Source organism: Ruditapes philippinarum, unplaced genomic scaffold, assembly GCF_026571515.1.
Source record: "Ruditapes philippinarum isolate M1 unplaced genomic scaffold, ASM2657151v2 ctg4512_1_1_1_1, whole genome shotgun sequence".
Lineage (NCBI taxonomy): Eukaryota > Metazoa > Mollusca > Bivalvia > Venerida > Veneridae > Ruditapes > Ruditapes philippinarum.
The window spans coordinates 62,646-82,004 of NW_026856155.1; the positions used below are offsets into that span (position 1 = coordinate 62,646).

At 31.2% G+C, this 19,359-nt stretch overlaps 1 protein-coding gene and 2 long non-coding RNA genes across 3 annotated transcripts; all 3 read left to right on the top strand.

Moving 5' to 3' along the window:
• The first annotated feature begins 1,460 nt into the window (after window positions 1-1,460).
• On the top strand, window positions 1,461-5,100 carry LOC132745607 (uncharacterized). Its single transcript, XR_009627870.1, has 3 exons — window positions 1,461-1,590; window positions 1,874-1,918; window positions 4,931-5,100. It is a non-coding gene; the product is annotated as an uncharacterized LOC132745607 (long non-coding RNA).
• A 2,744-nt stretch (window positions 5,101-7,844) lies between these two features.
• On the top strand, window positions 7,845-15,113 carry LOC132745610 (uncharacterized). The gene is made up of 2 exons (XR_009627873.1): window positions 7,845-7,874; window positions 13,416-15,113. It is a non-coding gene; the product is annotated as an uncharacterized LOC132745610 (long non-coding RNA).
• A 1,315-nt stretch (window positions 15,114-16,428) lies between these two features.
• Window positions 16,429-19,257, top strand: LOC132745614 (uncharacterized). The gene is made up of 3 exons (XM_060734566.1): window positions 16,429-16,554; window positions 17,963-18,004; window positions 18,468-19,257. The coding sequence occupies exons 1-3, from the start codon at window positions 16,464-16,466 to the stop codon at window positions 18,806-18,808; spliced, it is 474 nt and encodes a 157-aa protein (XP_060590549.1). The 5' UTR covers window positions 16,429-16,463; the 3' UTR covers window positions 18,809-19,257.
• The last annotated feature ends 102 nt before the right edge of the window (window positions 19,258-19,359 follow it).

Sequence of the window (19,359 nt, forward strand, 5' to 3'; positions counted from 1 at the left end):
AGAGATTGTTTTGATGCTGCTGTTAAAGACAATACCTTGCTCTGACATCAGTTGACTGGACTTGCATTTTTACACTGCTAGGATGTTACTATGGAAAAATAAAAAAAATAGATAAAACAACAATTTATAGAATATAAAGATATAAATGAGTTTAAATTTAATAGATGGGCCCCTTTTCACCTTTTTATTTACTTTACTCCCCAATCATAAGGTTGAATGCATTCCAATCTGTTTTCAATACTACACAAAAATCGCTAATTTAAAGAAATGATTAAAATGTCTCTTTTTTTACGTTCCTCCTCGTCACCCTTGTATTGTGACAAGTCATGTCATACACGGCTCATACCGAATCTTAATTATGTTTCTCCATGTTAAAAGACATATCATATACAGTTTGCTTATATTTTCCGTGACAATTAATATCAATTTTGATTTAAAAAATATAATAAACACGCATAGTTATAGTATAATGCACACAAAATGAATATCTATTTTCCATTCTAACATGATAATTAAAAAGAGAATTGATAAAAATATGTTGAACTATATTAAGCGTAGAAGTAATTTTCTTGACCTCATTTGGTTTATAGATGTCATATCTGACGCCATATGACGTGTACGCATTCTTTTCAAATGCACTTGTTTGCCCTATCTGTTTGATAGGAGAATAGCATGTGATATTTATATCACATTTGCTATGAATGATTTGGACTATGTTCGTCCAACTTTAAGTCACACTTTTGTTTGGAACGTTGTTTTTTGTTTGTGAAACTTTATGTCAAGCTTTCTTTTGATACGTTATTTATACCTTTGACAACAGAAAATAAAACTTCTGATATCGGGTAGCTGTCAGCCATGTTCAGTCCTTACAATGTTTTGGTTTTCTCCGTGATGCATCCTCAGGGAAGAGCAAATTTAAAATAAATTTCCTGAAAATTCACCCTTTCTAATTATTTTAATACACAAACGGCTTATTCAAGATACAATGAAAGAAAATATAAGATGATAATTAATTTAATATTGCCAGCCATGTAAGGTACAATTTTGAAAGTTGCACTGATAGGAACACTTGTTGAATCAAAACGAAATTCATATATATATTCTGAAAAAGGGAGATGAATCGGTAGCAACAAAACGAAAAATCTAGCTGGATTAAAATTCGTCTGTTTATGATGAAACAACTAATTTATTTAACTTTATTTGTTTATCTATTTTTTGATGAATATATGAAAATGCTAAGTCTAGCTGTGTAACATGATATATAAACTTTAACGTTTTTCCTTTTCCACTGAAATGCACAGATGTTTACAAATTCAATATTACATTTACCCGAAGTAAATGTAAAAATATATATACACATTGAATGAAAAGGAAGAATATAGGTATAAACAAAATCGCTCAACCAACCAACTATTTAAACATTCATCTTAAAAGTCGAGTCAATTTGTTTTTCATATTGTAAACAATTTATGTTAGGTGTTTTTAAATGGTAAATTAGTTGTTTAAGCAAACAAGTTATATTATTTGTTGAAACAAGGATATCAATGATGATTTTATTCTTGATCTTCCTTCTCATATGTTGTATACATGGTAAGTAACTTCATGTTATTTATGTCATAGGCAAATCTATAAACAATAGAAATGGGTAATTTATAAAGTTAATCGAATCAAAACTTCACTGTGTAATGTTTGCTACAAAATATTCCATGATTTTTTTTATCTTTCTACATCATTGCATCATAATGGCTAATTATATAAGTAAAAATGGAAATTGTCATTAAGGAACTAAAAGCAAGAATATGGTAATACTTAATATGTGAAAAGCTAATCGTCGTTTGTAATAAGTGTAATAATACTACGATATGTATTTCAGATTTAAACGGTCAATCACGACTTTGTGACAATGAATATAAACCAGGTACGTTTGTCATAAATACCCCTTTTTATCAGAATAAAGATATATACATGTTCATACATAAGATGATATCTACTTTTCTTTGATCTTTTGAACTTTTGGCAAAAATGTTAATCATAATGAGACAATGTCATTCAAAAGGAGTTTTAAGTATATAGCGAAGTGAGAATACAATGTCCTATGTTATTCCTTATGCAAAAGGGATATTCTTTCAGTATTCAGTTTACAATTCCGCCAAATATTACAGTCCTAAGGCTATCAGATCAGGCCAAACACTATTAAAGTTTTATTTGTTGTTGTTTAAGATATTTTAATCGGTGTTTTTAAATATGCATATAATTGCAGAATGAAGACGATTAATTTTATTTCTTTTCTTGAGGAAAACGCCATTGATATTTCTATTAGGAATACGTATTCTGTCGGATAAATTTACATTCAAAAGTATGATATCGATTATGATAATTTAAGCGTTTCTTGTTTTGATACATCTAGTTGTAGAAATTTGTAAAAACACCTTGATGGCACTTAAACTTGTCTATATAACAACAGGAGTTCCGAAATTTCAACAGACATTTTGTGAGTGTTTGATAACTGCAAAAACTTAGGATGTCAATATTACATTCTCTTTTGCTAATGGCATGTTTCCTCAAAGTTGAAGCTTTAGAGTCAACGACAATGAAATTAAGACAGGAGAGCAAGATACATTCACAACAGAGGATCGAAGTCTCACGCTTTCTGTCCTAACTATTGATAATTACACATATGAAGGCGCTTGCTTGATGGTTTATTCAGGTGTGATGATACGTCATGTTATTTCTACATATATTTAAAATATATAAACCAGTTGTTACATAACAAAATCAGTCCTATCATGATCCTTTTTGTCTGATCGCATTATGTGAACCATTCAATATTTTTACCAGTTTTTGTATTCATGTTAACTGATGTTAACTTACGCCACATATTATAAAAACTGACCGAAGAATATTCATAATCTATTAATGAAAAGTGATAATTATAAAAAACATTTAGTTTTCTTAATCGTCTTAATCGTTTTGTAAATCAAAAACAATTCTGATAAGAATAGACTTAATATGTCACTGACAAGATGAGATTTACTTACATTCCTATGTGTTATAAATTGTTTCAACTAAAAGTGTCTTGCACGCCTTCCAGAAGTGAAAACCAGGGACGAAACTAAAATTTATTTAATGAATGCTCGCATGACATATATAAATACACATGTATCGGTAGAACAAAATAACTATAGCGTCGTAGTAAATGATATAATGCAACCTTAATTACAATTACAATGCCAAATCTTACAACATACTCACAGAATATAAAGTAAAAAATAACTTACATTTATCATGTCAACAAGCACGCAGAAAAAAATGCAATGGTTCCTGTGGTGTAGTGGTTAGCATACTGAACCGACATTCCAAGGACTGCTTGGTTCGAGTCCTTATTGCAAGTTTTCGTGTGTTTTCTTTTCTTTTTATATATTATAACTAACATTTGACATGTTCTATGCTACCGTACATTGCCTCATACAACAATAGCAATGACATCATCATCGTTACATCCTGACACAAGTTCAAGAGTGAGTACAAACAAGTATTTTGAAAAAACAACAGTCGGATAAAACCATATACTGAGTGTGTATTAAGATAAAAATAACAGAAACGTGAGAGTAATAAATCAATTAATTAATTGTAGCACATATATTTTTTCTTTATAAGATAAAACAAGTTTATTCATAAACTTAAAATATGTTTTCAAAGAATTTCTTACTTGTTGTTATTTATTTTCATATTTTCTGTAATAAATAAAACCTACAAATATATTGCATGAACAAGATACATTAAGTGTCTGATAATTTTGTTTTTAACAGTATTACAAAAACAAAACAAAATATGCTTGAACAACTTGTTACTGCATTGCTTTTGTTTTTTAATTAGGTTTTCATGAATCGACTTATTCTTTCAATGTATCCCTGATTGTGTAACCGGCACTTAGTTGCAGTGTCATTGTCATCTTGGTAATCATTTCCGTGACAGAAAGACAGAAGTCAGGAAATTTTATTGATGTTAACAGTACAGTTTTTTGTCATACATTTTACATATATTCACAAACATATATTTGTCAAGTGATCACATAAAGTTAAACAATATTATTACAATTTTTATCACAAAAATAAATACAGATATTTCAAGGAGGATGAACCAGCAACGCACATTTTCTAGTTAATAAGACAGCTTTGTTGTTTTAAATTATTAATAAACAGTAAAGTATTTCTTAAATTAAATGCGTTATATAAGAATTTTCCCAGATTTACAACAGTAACACAATTATCACATTTCTAAAGCTCTATTCTATTCAAAAGCTCTTTAAACTTCATTACATTTGGCCTTCTTTAAAAATATGCTTTAATGAATTCTTTCCTTATATTAGCGTATACTGGACATACCATGACAAAGTGATATTCGTCTTCTATATCTCTATTTCTACAAAATATACAATATCGCACATGATATCATGATATGTATAAAGTTTCATTTTATTCATTTTTTTATTTCATTTTTTGTGTGCCTTTTTGTTCTGCGATAAATTACTGAGAAAATAAACTATTTGAAACACGACGTATGATTTGCGAAATAATGTTCAAAACGACATGTGCGTCAGGTATTACTTGGTAGCAACAGTAGCTAATTCCAGTGATTAACAGTATTGCACATTGTACTGTTATTGTTTACTAACTATTTGTAGTTACATTAATTTTGCAAATGTGTTAATTCTACAGGTATTTGTATAAATGTTCTATGAGCAGTAGCAGTTTCAAATGTGTTTGTGATTAAGATGTTATTTTCAAAAGTACATGGTAATAACAATTGCACATGTGTTGCTTATAATAAAGTTACATCCCATCCATAACATTACAATGCATTAATTTTATCATGATTTCCTATTAAAATAAGAGTTGTAATGATGGATCAAGTATCTTGTATATTTCAGGCATCGGGCGGTTGAAGAACAGAGACCAAACAATCAATCAAATAAAGTCTCAATGTAGAGATCATATCGCGACTATCCAGCTTTACTGGTGAAAAAGGATCTCGGATGCCTCTCAGTACATTATTTCAGGCACGACCACCGCCAACGTTTCGTAAGCTAGCATCAACATAGTTTCAGGAAATTTTATTTGAATAAGTTATAGAAAGATTAAACAAGCATTGGTATAATAGCGTATTAAAAATTTGTACATAAACAATAATCACTCAAGTGACAAGGTGAAATATTTAACAATTAGAAACACCAAATGCTTTTAGTAATTCTGTTGACAGAATGAAAAGTAAAACAAGTGTTCAAATGTTTCTTCAAAATGCCATAAAAATCAGGGGGAAATTATTCCTCTTTCATTCATAAAACTATTATTGCTGTTAATCAATTTCTTTATGGTGTAGTTCTTATTCAATTATTTGATGATATGTGACAACATGATGTTCATGAATCCCTTTGTCACATGTCTGCTGGACATCCACTTGTAACTACATTTGTATCTTTTGATTAATTATAGTAATCATGCATCAGAGGTGTTTTATTGGATTAAAAAGATGATCATAAATAACCTTTCCGTCCAATTATTGATATTAAAACCAGTCAACAGACAGATTTTGGATAAGTCCGTGCTTATTCTATTACAGGCAGCATCAAAAGCTTCACTTATTGCCATTGCAGAAAGTGAAATTGTAACAGAATGTATTCAATTATTGTCGTATGTATATTTAATCTGTTAGTTTTGGGCTGTTCTGGCTATGAAACAATGGATGATAATAATTACTTATATAGATATCTGAGACAGGAGCGACAAAAACAAATTCAAGACGCGGTGAGTTTTACTTTTACTGATTTTATGATATTTTATTTATTTATTTACTTATTTATTTATTATGGTCTACACTATGTTCCTACCCGTTTATATATTTTTATTAGATTATTTATATTTAGTTTGTTTTGTTTTATGTATAAAAATAAAACAACTATATAGCAATTACCTGTTAATTAATATACAATGTTCATTGCATTGGCATTATCTTCTGCCTTTTAAAAATTTTAGTGAACATCTACCAATCTGTTTTTTTCTAAAACAACTTACATTCGAATTTATCTTTTTATCTATATCAAACTTTACTAATGGATCGTACTCTACATATTTAACGAGGTACCGCTTATAACGTTTACGCTTCTGTCTCTCGGCCTTTTCCCTTTTATTTTCATTTCATTTTATACCATTTGTATACCGTTTGTAGCTTTATTGAAGTGAACTTGGGCAATGGTTATTGTTTTATTCTTTCATTCCAGTGTCTGTACACTGGGGAGTCGTGTATCCCCGGACCACATCAATGTTGCGAGGGCCAATGTCGGAATCGTTTTGGACACGTTTGTCTATACCCACTCGAACCGTGCTACTGTATGAAGCCTTACCCTTCAGGAGATGTCAAAAGAACTTCCTATGAATGACGACAATGTGCCTGAATTCTTTCAAAATATAATATCTGGATTTTTCACGGGTGCACAAATAGTTTGTTTTTTCTTTCGGAATTACAAATAAACAGTTTCTTTTATTAGGGTTGACATATAAATGCGAGACATGATACAAACTGTAATTTTCTCAAACATTGAAAGAAATATCTAAATAGATTATGTTTTGGCGACTTAAAACTGTTATGTTTTAATATGCATGTATAAACCATGTAATTTTCATCAAGTATTTCTTAGGAAAATGTTGAATAGACATTCAATAAATACATTGTAATTCTAGATGTATATGTTTATTTGAGTGTATTCATACTCGAGTCCTTCGTAAGAGTTATTAGTCATTTCATATGTTGGAGGATGGTAAAGCTTCTATTGGTTCTTTAGCATGCCAAGTGTTTAATTAAGTACTCGTACATTTCGATTTAAATTCTCACCCGAAAGTATCCGATTAGTAATTTTTATTTGTCAGCCCGGGAATCGAACCCACAATGTCGAGATTACAAGTTACGCGCTCTAACCGATTGAGCTATGCTGGCTCTATGAAAAATCCCGTCCAATTGAAAAATGACGCCATTCTTTTCAATAATGACAAATGTTAAGGAATATTTAACATCAGCTTAATTAGAAATATTTTATTTTATTAGAAAAAAAGTCACCATTTGTTTATAAAGATCACACATTGACAACTTTTACCTTTCATATTTGAAATAGGATATATTTCACGTGACCTACATCCCTTATTACATGTATTAAACTTAAATTCTATGACAAGGAAGTCATAATATTATGTCCCTGTTAGTGATGGTATAATTAGTCGTGCTAAGCTTCTTAAAAAAAACTCATGCTTTACATTTAGTTTCTCTTTAATCCGCATTAATATTCTAACGTTTATGATAACGCCCGACTTTGTTATCAATAGGAAAATACTCTTATACCAGGGGCCGTATTCACAACTGATCTTAAGTTAATTTTTTGACTTAAATATAAGATTTTTCTTATATTTTGAGAAATTTTCTTAGATTTAAGATAAGAAGCCACAATTTACTTAAGTAGTATTCACAACTGTTTTTATCTTAAGTTTTGTCTTAAGATGGACAATTTTTGTCTTAAATATAAGTCAGCTACTACCCTATCTTAAAGTTAAGAAATTTCTTAACTTGGCAGTAAATTATCTTAAAAATGGCGGACAGTAAATCGTCGATTCGATTGAAAACTTTCGTTTTTAACTGATATAAGATATTTCATGGAGGTAATCAACGCCAATAATTACAGCAATAATGATTTCGTTCAAAGAAATTTATACACACGATATATGTGAGTAAAACAAGGGAGTTAAATCGGCAAAAATTGAAGACGCAAAGGAGACGCTGATTTCACAAACCGGAGAATGAATCACTGAATGATCGTCAGTTTCTTGCTGGTAAGTACTTGTAAAGAAAATATTTGTGCAAAGAAAAATGTAAAATGTAGGTTTGTGTGTTGTTCTTAGAGAAAAACATAACCGCTAAACGCTTACGAGTGTTTATTTGGAATGTCACTGGTTTTCGCGAGAATCACTAATGACTCTTATCACTGAAAATTGCGGATTAACTACAACTTGCAATGCTTAGCGGATTTTTTAATTGAATAATTTACATGTACAAATTGATAATGTTCCGTATTACCGTTGTGTTTATTGAAAACCTGAAAAATGCTGAATTGATAATGATTTGCCGCCCAATATGGCAATCTCCTAGTTTAGACCCCTATGTATTTTTCAGGAGTAAAATTTGTATATAATACACTAGAGAAAACGGAATGAACCTTATATATACTCATGGTTTAGACCCCGGGGTTTAATCCAGGATATAGCCCCCAATATTAACGTTTCGGCCCCACTTTATTGATTATTCGCTTAGATTAGTGACGATTCGTCCCACTTTAGAATAATCATTTTAATCGTCCTTTAGGCTATCAAAATAAAGAAATGAAAAGATAAAATGTTTCATTTGGTAACCGTTTATTTTTGAAATAAAATATTCTTTGTATTTAGCATATGAATGGGTAACCCCACGGGCCCGTACTGGGTGCCAAAAGTTCTAACTGTAAGTGAGTCATATACCTCTAGCCTATACACACTGTTGTGGCTACTGTAGCCGTACAAAAATTACCGATGATGCTCGGCCATTTATATTATCATTATGGCAAGATATCGGATAGATCCAGCGTTTTTTTCTCTCTCTACTTTGGTTATTGGTGCCGGTACATGACTGATTGGGGAAACATGCATTATTTTGACTCAAATTTTATTAAGCATATTTTCAGCTACAAATAAGAATATAAACATAATGATTTGAGAGAAATCTCATGAACTTGTGGGAATTTTGAACAGTCATTTTGAGAATTTTCACATTAGAAATTTGGAATTTTCATGTCTTTTTTCCATTGGGAACAGTACCTTTTTCGGTTAGTAGTTATATAAAGAAAACAAAGACTGTGATCTATCAGAAATAAATTCACCTTTAATTCTGTACATGTTATTTACAAGTTTTAATTATTAAAAATACTTTGTCATGATCTAACTACTGCTGGATATTGACCCACAGACTTTAATGTCAATTATACAGTAGCGTAATTGTGCAATCATGAAAAACAGTTGCGTTTTATCTTGTATTGGTGAGCAAAGAACCTTCTTGTCATTTTCAATGCCCGCTAAAAGTGTTAGAGATAAAATTTTATTACAAATGTATTATAAATATGTTCCATGCAAATGATATAATATTGTTTCAGTTTTTTCACTTCATTTTGTTGGTATGGGTTCATTATCTTGAAAGCTACTTATCACAAAGTCTTCATATTTCTAATATTGATTAGTCATAACTATTAGATGACCCCTATTGATTTTGGGTCACTAGTTCAAAGGTCAAGATCACAAAGGCCTTAAATGTCAGAAATTGAATACTGTCTGCTCATTATCTTGAAAATTATTTATCACAAAGTCTTCATTACTTTTCTTTTTTCCAATTAACTGAACACTTCCATGTACCCATTTATGGCAAGTTTCTATAACAAAATAACCAACAATGTGTCAAGGGCTAGAAAGGGGGCCATATGTGTTATTCGACATTTCTTGTTTAATTTATTAATTTTAACTCTGAAAGTTTGATAAAAATATACAAATGGTATTAGTAATTGTAAGTTCCATTAAACAGATATTTTTTTATTCTATCTCTTAGTCTATATAAAATGTTATCTATGCCAAATAAATGCAGAAAATACCACAACCATAATCTTTTTTCCGTCAAAATGAATTAAAAAATGTTTATTAAATATATTAAGGCTTGGACAAATCGTCGCTAAAGTGGGGAAAATCGTTACCAAAATACATAGGCACTCTCTGGGATTTAAACCCCAAACTTTTTGATAACAAGGAGCTAAAGGGTTAACCCAACAGCAAGGCTGTTGGAAGTGGCCTATGTAAACAACTACATTCACAACATGTTGATTTTTCTATAAAATAAAATCCATGAATGTCGAGCATTTGCATTCATCAGCCAGTGAGTTTCAAATTTAGTCACTCATTATAGCCTAACATATTGTGCGCCAGGGTTTGATTTATAAAAGATGCTTTGTGCAATCTATGTTATATAATTTTTTAAGTATTTTTACTTCAAATAGTTATCTTTTCTTAGTATCTCTGAGATCAAACAACAATAAAATGAATTGTTTTCATGAATCTTCAAAACCACCCCTTCAAATACTCCTGCCTCATTTTTAGGCATTACTCTTAATTCTTATCACACACCCAATCCAATCTCAAAGATTCATTCAGGAGCTGTTTATTTTTCACTAGAAGCGCCCTGGATTATATCAACTTGTGTGCACAAAAGCTTAAATTTTGATAGACATGTATGCTGCTGTCAAATGAAAACAATGCATAGAAATGTTTTGTTTTTTTTAACCCATCTTTTACTAAAAGGTTCTTGTTGCTTAAATACATAGAATAGGAAGCAGGTTGACAGTCATAAAAAGCAAGAAAACAAAAGCAGCCCAATCTAGCGCAAGGAATTCAAAGAAAAATAAAAAAAATGGATTTATGATGGAATGAAACAGCTCAATGAGTATTATTATGTTGGTCAAATCTCAATAGTCTATCTAAAGAAAGGTTTGAAAAAAATTAGACATTGTAAGCTTACTGACACTAGGGTATCAGCCATCAGTTTGTATTAACTTTGCAGGGTGTTCGCTAGCCCACTAGCCATGAAATCCTGAGGGTCATTTTGAACAAGTTTTACAGACTACAGGGTCAAATCCCTATGATTTTAACAAAATTTGACCCTCCAGTATAAAACCTGAGGGTCAAATCAGGCCTTTTGGAAATTTGAAGGGTCTAACAGACACCCTGTTAAAGTTTTCCATGCAACATCAACATTAAATTATTCAATTGAAACTTAACACACATTTTTTGGATCATAATTGGTGATTATTATCCAAGGCTCATAACTCTAGCATGGATTTTGTCAGAACTATAACCCTTTTTAACCAGGTTTTCCGAAGGAAAAATGGTTATTAGATTGACGTATGTCGCGGGGCGGATGGGCGGGCGGGCGGGCGTAAACAATTTCTTCTGTGCGCAACTCCTCCTATATTTCTTAACATATTTTAACCAAACTTTCACAGAAGCTTTGTCATTAAGTGCCCTGGGGCATATTGTCAGGGTTTTGCGATTGGATAATATTTGACCTAATTATGACCCTTTGTTATTTTTCCTTATATAGAATATATAGTGAACAATTTCTTCTGTGCGCAACTCCTCCTATATTTCTCAACGGATTTGGACCAAAATTTCACAGAAGCTTTGTTATCAAGTGCCCTTGGGCATATTGTCGGGGTTTTGCGATTGGATAATATTTGACCTAATTATGACCCATTGTTATTTTTCCTTATATAGAATATATAGTGAACAATTTCTTCTGTGCGGAACTCCTCCTACATTTCTCAACGGATTTTGACCAAACTTTCACAGAAGCTTTGTCATCAAGTGCCCTGGGGCATATTGTCAGGGTTTTGGGATTGGATAATATTTGACCTAAATTATGGCCCTTTGTTTTTTTTCCTTTTATATATAGTGAACAATTTCTTCTGTGCTGAACTTCTCCTACATTTCTCAACGGATTTGGACCAAAATTTCACAGAAGCTTTGTTATCAAGTGCCCTGGCGAATATTGTCGGGGTTTTGTGATTGGAATATATTTGATCTAATTATGGCCCTTTGTTTTTTTCCTTATACAGAATATAGTGAACAATTTCTTCTGTGCTGAACTCGTCTTACATTTCTCAACGGATTTTGCTCAAACTTTCACAGAAGCTTTGTCATCAAGTGCCCTGGCACATATTGTCGGGATTTTGTGATTGGATAATTTTTGACCTAATTATGGCCTTTGTTTTTTTCCTTATACAGAATATATAGTGAACACTTCTTCTGTGGCAATTCCTCCTACATTATTCATGTTTTACATTGCACATAGTTACATTGTTTGTTGCTTGTATTTGTATTTCAAATACAACATATTTATCTACAATGGTGATAATTGAAAACCTGGTTTCATGGCGTTGCCATGTTTCTTGTTGAACTAGAAGTTCCTGATGCTACATCAATCTTCAAAACTACTGAGGTATTCACTTAATACTTAATATTCAGGATTAAAATTGGAGATCACCATCCAAGGTCCATAACTTTACTCTAGCATGGATTATTGCAGAATTAGCCCCAATTTTCATAAAGGAGATATACATGTAGTTCAAAACACTGCCAAATATAGACACATACTATTATTATCATATTTGCTGTTCAAGGTTATAAATTGAACACTAAGTTGTGTTGTTCAGTGTTACTCATAGTTAGACACTTAACCAATCATAAAACTATTTTTCTGTTAATAACATTTTTAATATCATGTTGAATCTGTGGTGCGAAATCTCATTTAAAGTGGAGTTTGTTGTTATGGGGTAAATGATATAGAAATTTGTTGATATTTTATATTTACCTCAATAAGTGACAACATAATTATGCTCAATTTGTTTGTTTGAATGATATTCAGTTAAAACTAAAACTGCAATATGAAGAGCTGTCCTACTTGCCACGGCGTCAGCCTCCAGATTTCAGGTTAAAGTTTTGGTTTAGTAAACTATTTTTCACTATAACTTTTTCATTTTCTTAAGGTATCAACTTCAAACTTCAAATACATGTTACTTTTCATCAACCACATCTTATGTGGCAAGGTTCATAACTCTAGCACAATATTTTCAGATGTATCTCCCCTTGAACTTAGAATTTTCCTTAAAAAATACTAATTTTTACTGTTACTTATTTATTTCTTAAGGGATCAAGTTCATACTTCAAATATATGTTCCTTATCATTAACCACATGTTATATGACAAGGTTCATAACTCTAGCACCAATATTGCAAGAACAATCTCCCCATAACTTAGATTTTTTTACTTGAAAAATGTAGTTTTTTCTATAACTTCTTCAGTTTAAAAGATATCTACCTCAAACTTCAAATACTTATTCATTATCATCAATTACATCTTATGTTACAAGGTTCATAACTATAGACAGATTTATCTCTAGTTACCTTCAGAAATACTTCTTTACTTTTAAGGTATCTACTTTAAACTTCAAATATATATTTATTATCATTACACACGTGTTGTGTGACAAGTTTCATAACTCTAGCATGACTATTTCCACAATTATTCCCCCTTGAACATGGAATTTATGTTAACAAATGTTATTTTTTTACTATAACTTAATTTTTTCTTAATACATAATAATAATTATTCATAATTGATTTTTTTCATAGTTTTGTGTTCCGTACTGTGTCTAGTATTTCATTAGTCGAGCTTCGCTGTCGCCTTTGGCAGCTTTTGTTGATTTATGTACCTATATTTTTTTTATTTTTTTTTTTATATTTTCAGATTATATCACACTATTCATGAACCTCGGATTTTGTAGTCATCCAGACTGGAGTATGGAGAATAAAGATATCAACATAGTAGCAACATGTTACATAACTTGTAATGCTGCTGAACATAGCATTACTTCATTGACCAAATACATGGAGAATGAATCGGGATTAATGTGTAGTGACTATATACTACCATAATGTATCAGATTTTCTATCTGACAGCTCATGGCATATAACATCAAATACCACCTGTTGCAACCTTAAATCATGGACACTAAATACATGAAAAACACATAGGAACAATGAAGACTTAACAGTTACTGTGTTCATAAACACTGGAACACATCAGTGGAATCAAACTCTAGAAGACCACTAGTAATCCAAAAGATTCATACCTGGGTACATCATCAAGGAGCCTTATTGTTACTAACTTTTATGCAGGACATGTCATTATCAAATTTCTTGTGTGATAAAATGTAAAATCTATCACTGCCGATTGTGTTCATAATGTGCAAGAGGAATTGGTCCAATGTTTTCATCGAAAAACACATGAACATTCTAACTTGTGAGAAACTTGAAGACTATCAAAAGGATAACTATGAAAGAAAATTTCATTCATGGAAAAAGAACTGTGTGAATTAAGATCAGAATTAACATTTCCTAGTAATTGTTTTCAGTAAGATTATCAGCTCCACTTTTTATAGAAGAAAAAATGAATGTTATATTCATTCGGTATGACTGACCTGTTGGTGTTGTTGATTTTCATTATACAATACTTACAAATCTATTACATCAAAACTTTATATGTGGAATCCAGGGTGATAAGTTCAACCTGGACCCCTCATTTTCAGGTCAAAGGGTCAAAGTCACTGGGACTTGTGGTAACCAAACATAAAACTAGCCATTTAATAGTCATTAACTGAGGAACATCAGACTTTGACAAATTGTATGTACCAGATTTAACCATGATGAGTTGTACCTGCCATGATACTCATTTTGGGTCAAAAGGTCATGGTGATGGTTCACAATGACCTGTGTTGATATTTTTAATAAGATTTTTAAGGTCAAGAACACAGTTATGAAATGTGGGCACAGCCAGCTTAGTCAAAGTCAAGGTTGATGTGATTTTATTCAAATTATCTATTTTTGTAGAAAATATGAAGTTTACTATCCAGATAAGCACTGAGAAAACTGGAATGCACTGCTCTTCTGACAGCTCAATCTTACTTGTTGTTTTTTTTGCTATCCTTGAACTATTCATGAAAATTGTTTGGAATTTGTGAGCATTTGAATGAAATTTTCTGTATAATTAGAACAGTCAAAACTGCAGAACTGGAGATATGAGCCGCATCATGACAAAACCAACATAATGGGTTTGCATCCGCGCAGTCTGATGCGCAGGCTGGTCTGGATCCATGCTTGTCGCAAACCCATTATGTTGGTTTTGTCATGACACGGCTCATATAAGCTTGCATACCTCTTAATGTTCTAAACTACTATGCCGGCAGCTTTCAGTATGTCTAAAAACATTAATCTGCAGTGCAAGCACTATCATAATGTCAAAAATAGAAAGCATTGGCTATATACTTGGTCACAGCTTCTGAAATATGTATTTTCTTCTAACATGTATGTGTGATGTCAAAAAAAACTGTTCATGTAAAGTTTTACATTTGATAATGCAATTAAAAGGGAATAAATAATTAAAAAAACAACCTGTGACTTGTTTACACACTAGGTGATTTATCATTTAGAAGCAGAACAGCTGAAAAGCATGACATGTAATTTAAATGCCTTCTTTTTGTATTATTTTAAAAGAACTTTTATCGCAACATTTCAATGAAAAAAATGAAATTTAAGCCATCTGTCTGTACTAGGTTAAACTTTCCATGCATAAATAAGTTCTACCTTTACCATGGGCTTCATACACTTATTTATACAAATTTAAGCAAATCACTTCACTAAGGCCTCTTCTGCCCCCCCCCCCCCCCCCCCTATTATTTAATTTTTTATCCTTTAAGATTCAAGTGATGTAATGGCAAGCCTACCCCATCAAGTTCAGTGATCTGATATGAGCCGCATCACGACAAAACCAACGTTATGCGTTTGCGACCAGCATGGATCCAGACCAGCCTGCGCATCCGCACAGTCTGATCAGGATCCATGCTGTTCGCTACCAGTTTCTCTACTTGTAACAGGGCTTGTAAGTGAACAGCACGGATCCAGATCAGACTGCATGGATGCGCAGGCTGGTCTGGAGACATAATGGTCGCAAACCCATTATGTTGGTTTTGTTGTGAATGGGCTCATATGTGCTATTGAGTTTTGCCAATACATAGGCCATGGCCTTGACAAGTAACATAAATGGAGTATATATTTCCCCCAAATTGATTCCCATTTTAGGCTATAAAACTTAAAACAGTTTTATACTTAGATATAGATTTTCATTTTATAATTCGTGTTGCCATCCCTTCCACATTATCTACATCTTTTAGTTTTTATGGTACATGTTTTCAGCTGGATTTGACAGCGTATAAACACCCGGTTCTAATTTTAGACATTGAAGAGCACTTCCGTGACTATTTTTAGTAACGGAAAACCCCTCTTTCATTAGCAACCAACTTAAGATTTTTTTTAAGTGAAATATTTACTGCTTAAGATATTTCTTAAACTTAAGAAAAATCTTGGCTAAGTTTTACTTAAGTAAGTTTCTGAACATGACTTAAGCTTAAGATAAAATAATTTCTTAGCTAAGATTTTTTTTTCAACTTATGTTTTAACTTAAAAAATAACTTAAGATCAGTTGTGAATACGGCCCCTGGCAGGGCAATAAAGTTAAAAGGATATTTTTCATACTAACAAGAATAATATGACTAATGATGCTTGTTTTTTTCTGTATGTCTCCTATGATATACTTTACCCTGCTTACCAGGAAGTTTTGTTTCATCTTTTGAACCTTTACGCAATTAACATGAATTGTTAACATGATTGGATGAAATAGTTATTAAATTATCACACTGTTCAAGTTTATAATTGTTAATGTTAATGCAATGAGCAGTAGATGTGTGATATTGTAAAACAGAAACGGATAAATATGCAAGTGACTAAAACGCTGGTGTATTTGTTTCATATAGTGGTTTACCTTTTTCAAGGTATGTTTATTTTACCAGATATTTATATTATTGAAGTATTGTAATTTTTTTATTACCTAACCTGTCTCCAAGTTATCAATTATATCTCGTAATTTAATAAGATCATATTTATAAGATCATATTTGATCCTTGAATGTTTTTAACGGCAGTGAATCTATCTGTAGTATTTGTTACAAGTGTATGAGATGACCAAATAAACCTAGGTTGGCTACTACACCCCTAATTATTTTAGGAATTTTTATTTCCTCAACTTTCATTATCTGTTCTGTCTAAAATTATGCAATTTTCTTACAATCATAAACAGTAATGTTCGGATTCACTATTCCGATAATTTTTAAAATTCATTTTATCTGTATGTGCACAGTGATAAATGCTTTTTTATTTCATACAGTTCTAAAAGAAAATTTTGCATTTTCATTTCTTTAAGTAAGGTAAGTTTAAAAAATAGCCATGTGGTTCAAACTAAGAGTTTTTGTCCCCCGTTTACTTAATTTTTAAATCATCTCCTAATATGTTTTGCAGACAATTTTGCTGACTTTCAGTTATAAGGTAATGATATATATTTAATAGGTACTAAAACTGTCCTGTCATGTCTTTTTTGTAGTAGATAAGGTGTCTGCCTGAAGCTTTCTGTCGAGGAATTATATATTCAGACATGTTGGTAATGGCGTTTATGATATCAGTAGGCAGTTCCGTTCATTTGATTAAAATGTAATTGATATATAGTGTTCCAAAAACAAGCTAACCCTTATTCTGCTGAAATCGAAAGAAAGTGATTATCCTGTACCTTGATATCCCTTTAATTGGACAGTTCCAAAAACGGGATCTGGACAAGTCTTTTTAAAACATAACAAACAAACAAACTAACTAACTAACTAATTAAAAAAAAAACAAAAGAAAAATAAACAAAAAAATATATTTATTTTTTATTTATTTGGTATAAAATATCCTATTATTAGAATCAATGTTGATCACTTAATTTTCTACAATATTTAAATGAACACATGCGAGGGTGCAATAATAAAAAGCATGTTCATATTTTAATTTCCTTATTGGTGGTGCATTAATCTATGAGCTGACTATCTGGTAAAATTATATTCCAACATTTTATCCTTCTTGATAAAACCTCATGCATGCACTTCCTTACTTTTAAGATAGCATCCACTTATCTCTTTTTCCCCATTCTGTATTAGTTGACAAGTGAAAAAAAAGTTTATTCCTTGGAAAGTAAACAGTGATATTTTATATGAAGTTTGTACGTTGGTCACAAGAACAATCATTTTCCTTTTTTGGAATTCACATAGAATAGCAAATTATCTAATTTTTCGTGATTAAGATTGATATCCCTAGCTTTAATCACGTGGCAACTTTTCGTTTATTATATATGGTTGTATTATCTATCAAACAGAAACAAATGGTGACATGGGTCAATGTGGTGAAAGAACTCCAGGTAATGTATTCAACAAGAATTAATTTTTCTTCTACGGCCCCATATTAAATATTTACTAATTTAAAAATGACAATCTAACATGTAAAATTGCAAGACAGATCCGCTGACTTTTTCTTATATAAATTCAACAATGACATTCAATGCAATACACGAAGGAGAACACGTTACGCAATTTAACTTTACATAATATTTATCATGTTATTACATAAAATACATTTTAACATCTTCATCATTATAAGTTATAAAATTACAATCGTACTAAGGATAAGGGAATAATCAAATGAACTACAGCTTAGTAATTTATTTTAGAATAATGTTTGTTCCAAATTTGAACAAATTATATTTGAAGCATGGACACACATAAGTCGTCGTTTCTTTTCTTAATCATTTTACTTTTGTATATTTTCTATTTCTTTTAATCGTGTGTCTCATAATACCATGCATATTACATGTATTATTTCAGCTGTTCGTATCTGCAAACACTCGGAAGTAACTATGGTTACTCATGTTTTCATAGAAACTGCCGATGTACCGCCACGTCAGAGAAATATATGTAAATGTAATGTAATACCAGCATTTTTGAACAGCAGCGTTTCATTAAAGTTCCGTAAATATTCGCCGGAAATTGAAAAAATTTATTTCAAATTACACGACATCGTGTTGAACAAAACAGAAGAACGTGCTAACTCAACTTTTACTAAAGAAAATGAGCTGGTTTTTGAAACAGGATCTGATTTTAACATGAAGGGTGTTTGTCTTATTATATCTACAGGTAAACTGTTTCGGCTCAGTCGTGTCATATGAAAAAAAAACCAACAACATATTAATATTAAACGGTGTGCACTTTTGTTATACCACAGACCTGCATTTCTCTCTAGAAAGTTGCCTATCGAATTTAACACTCTGGTTGTAAACCTATAGAATATCTCCTAAGCACAAAATTTTATGAATGTTTACTTCTAGATGTATTGAAATAATTACAATTCTAGGATTTATTGACAGCTTTTGTTAAGCGTGAAATTAGGCATCATATTACTAACTACACAAAATATTTATTTCATCTTTCATATTATCATACAGACGAAGAAGAAAGAAGATTCAATATATCTTCTGATTATCCAACATCAACATCTTACGGTACAGATTCGGACACTAACATAGTTGGTAGGCATAAAGAAAAGCATGAATTATTTTAGTAAGATTTTGACAAACTTTGAATGGGTTCTGTGTCCTGTAAAGATCTGACATACATTGATATACATCCAGGTATGGAGAGAAACCTTATTAGGCCTTATTAATAAATCTTGTCAACAACGGCGGATGAATTTAAATTCTTACTAAAGGATAGAATAGTA

Coding starts and splice junctions, on each gene's coding strand:
- LOC132745614 (XM_060734566.1), top strand. CDS start 16,464: ATGTGTGATATTGTAAAACAGAAACGGATAAATATGCAAGTGACTAAA. Junction 16,555..17,962: donor AGTGGTTTACCTTTTTCAAG/GTATGTTTATTT, acceptor TCTATCAAACAG/AAACAAATGGTGACATGGGT. Junction 18,005..18,467: donor ATGTGGTGAAAGAACTCCAG/GTAATGTATTCA, acceptor GTATTATTTCAG/CTGTTCGTATCTGCAAACAC.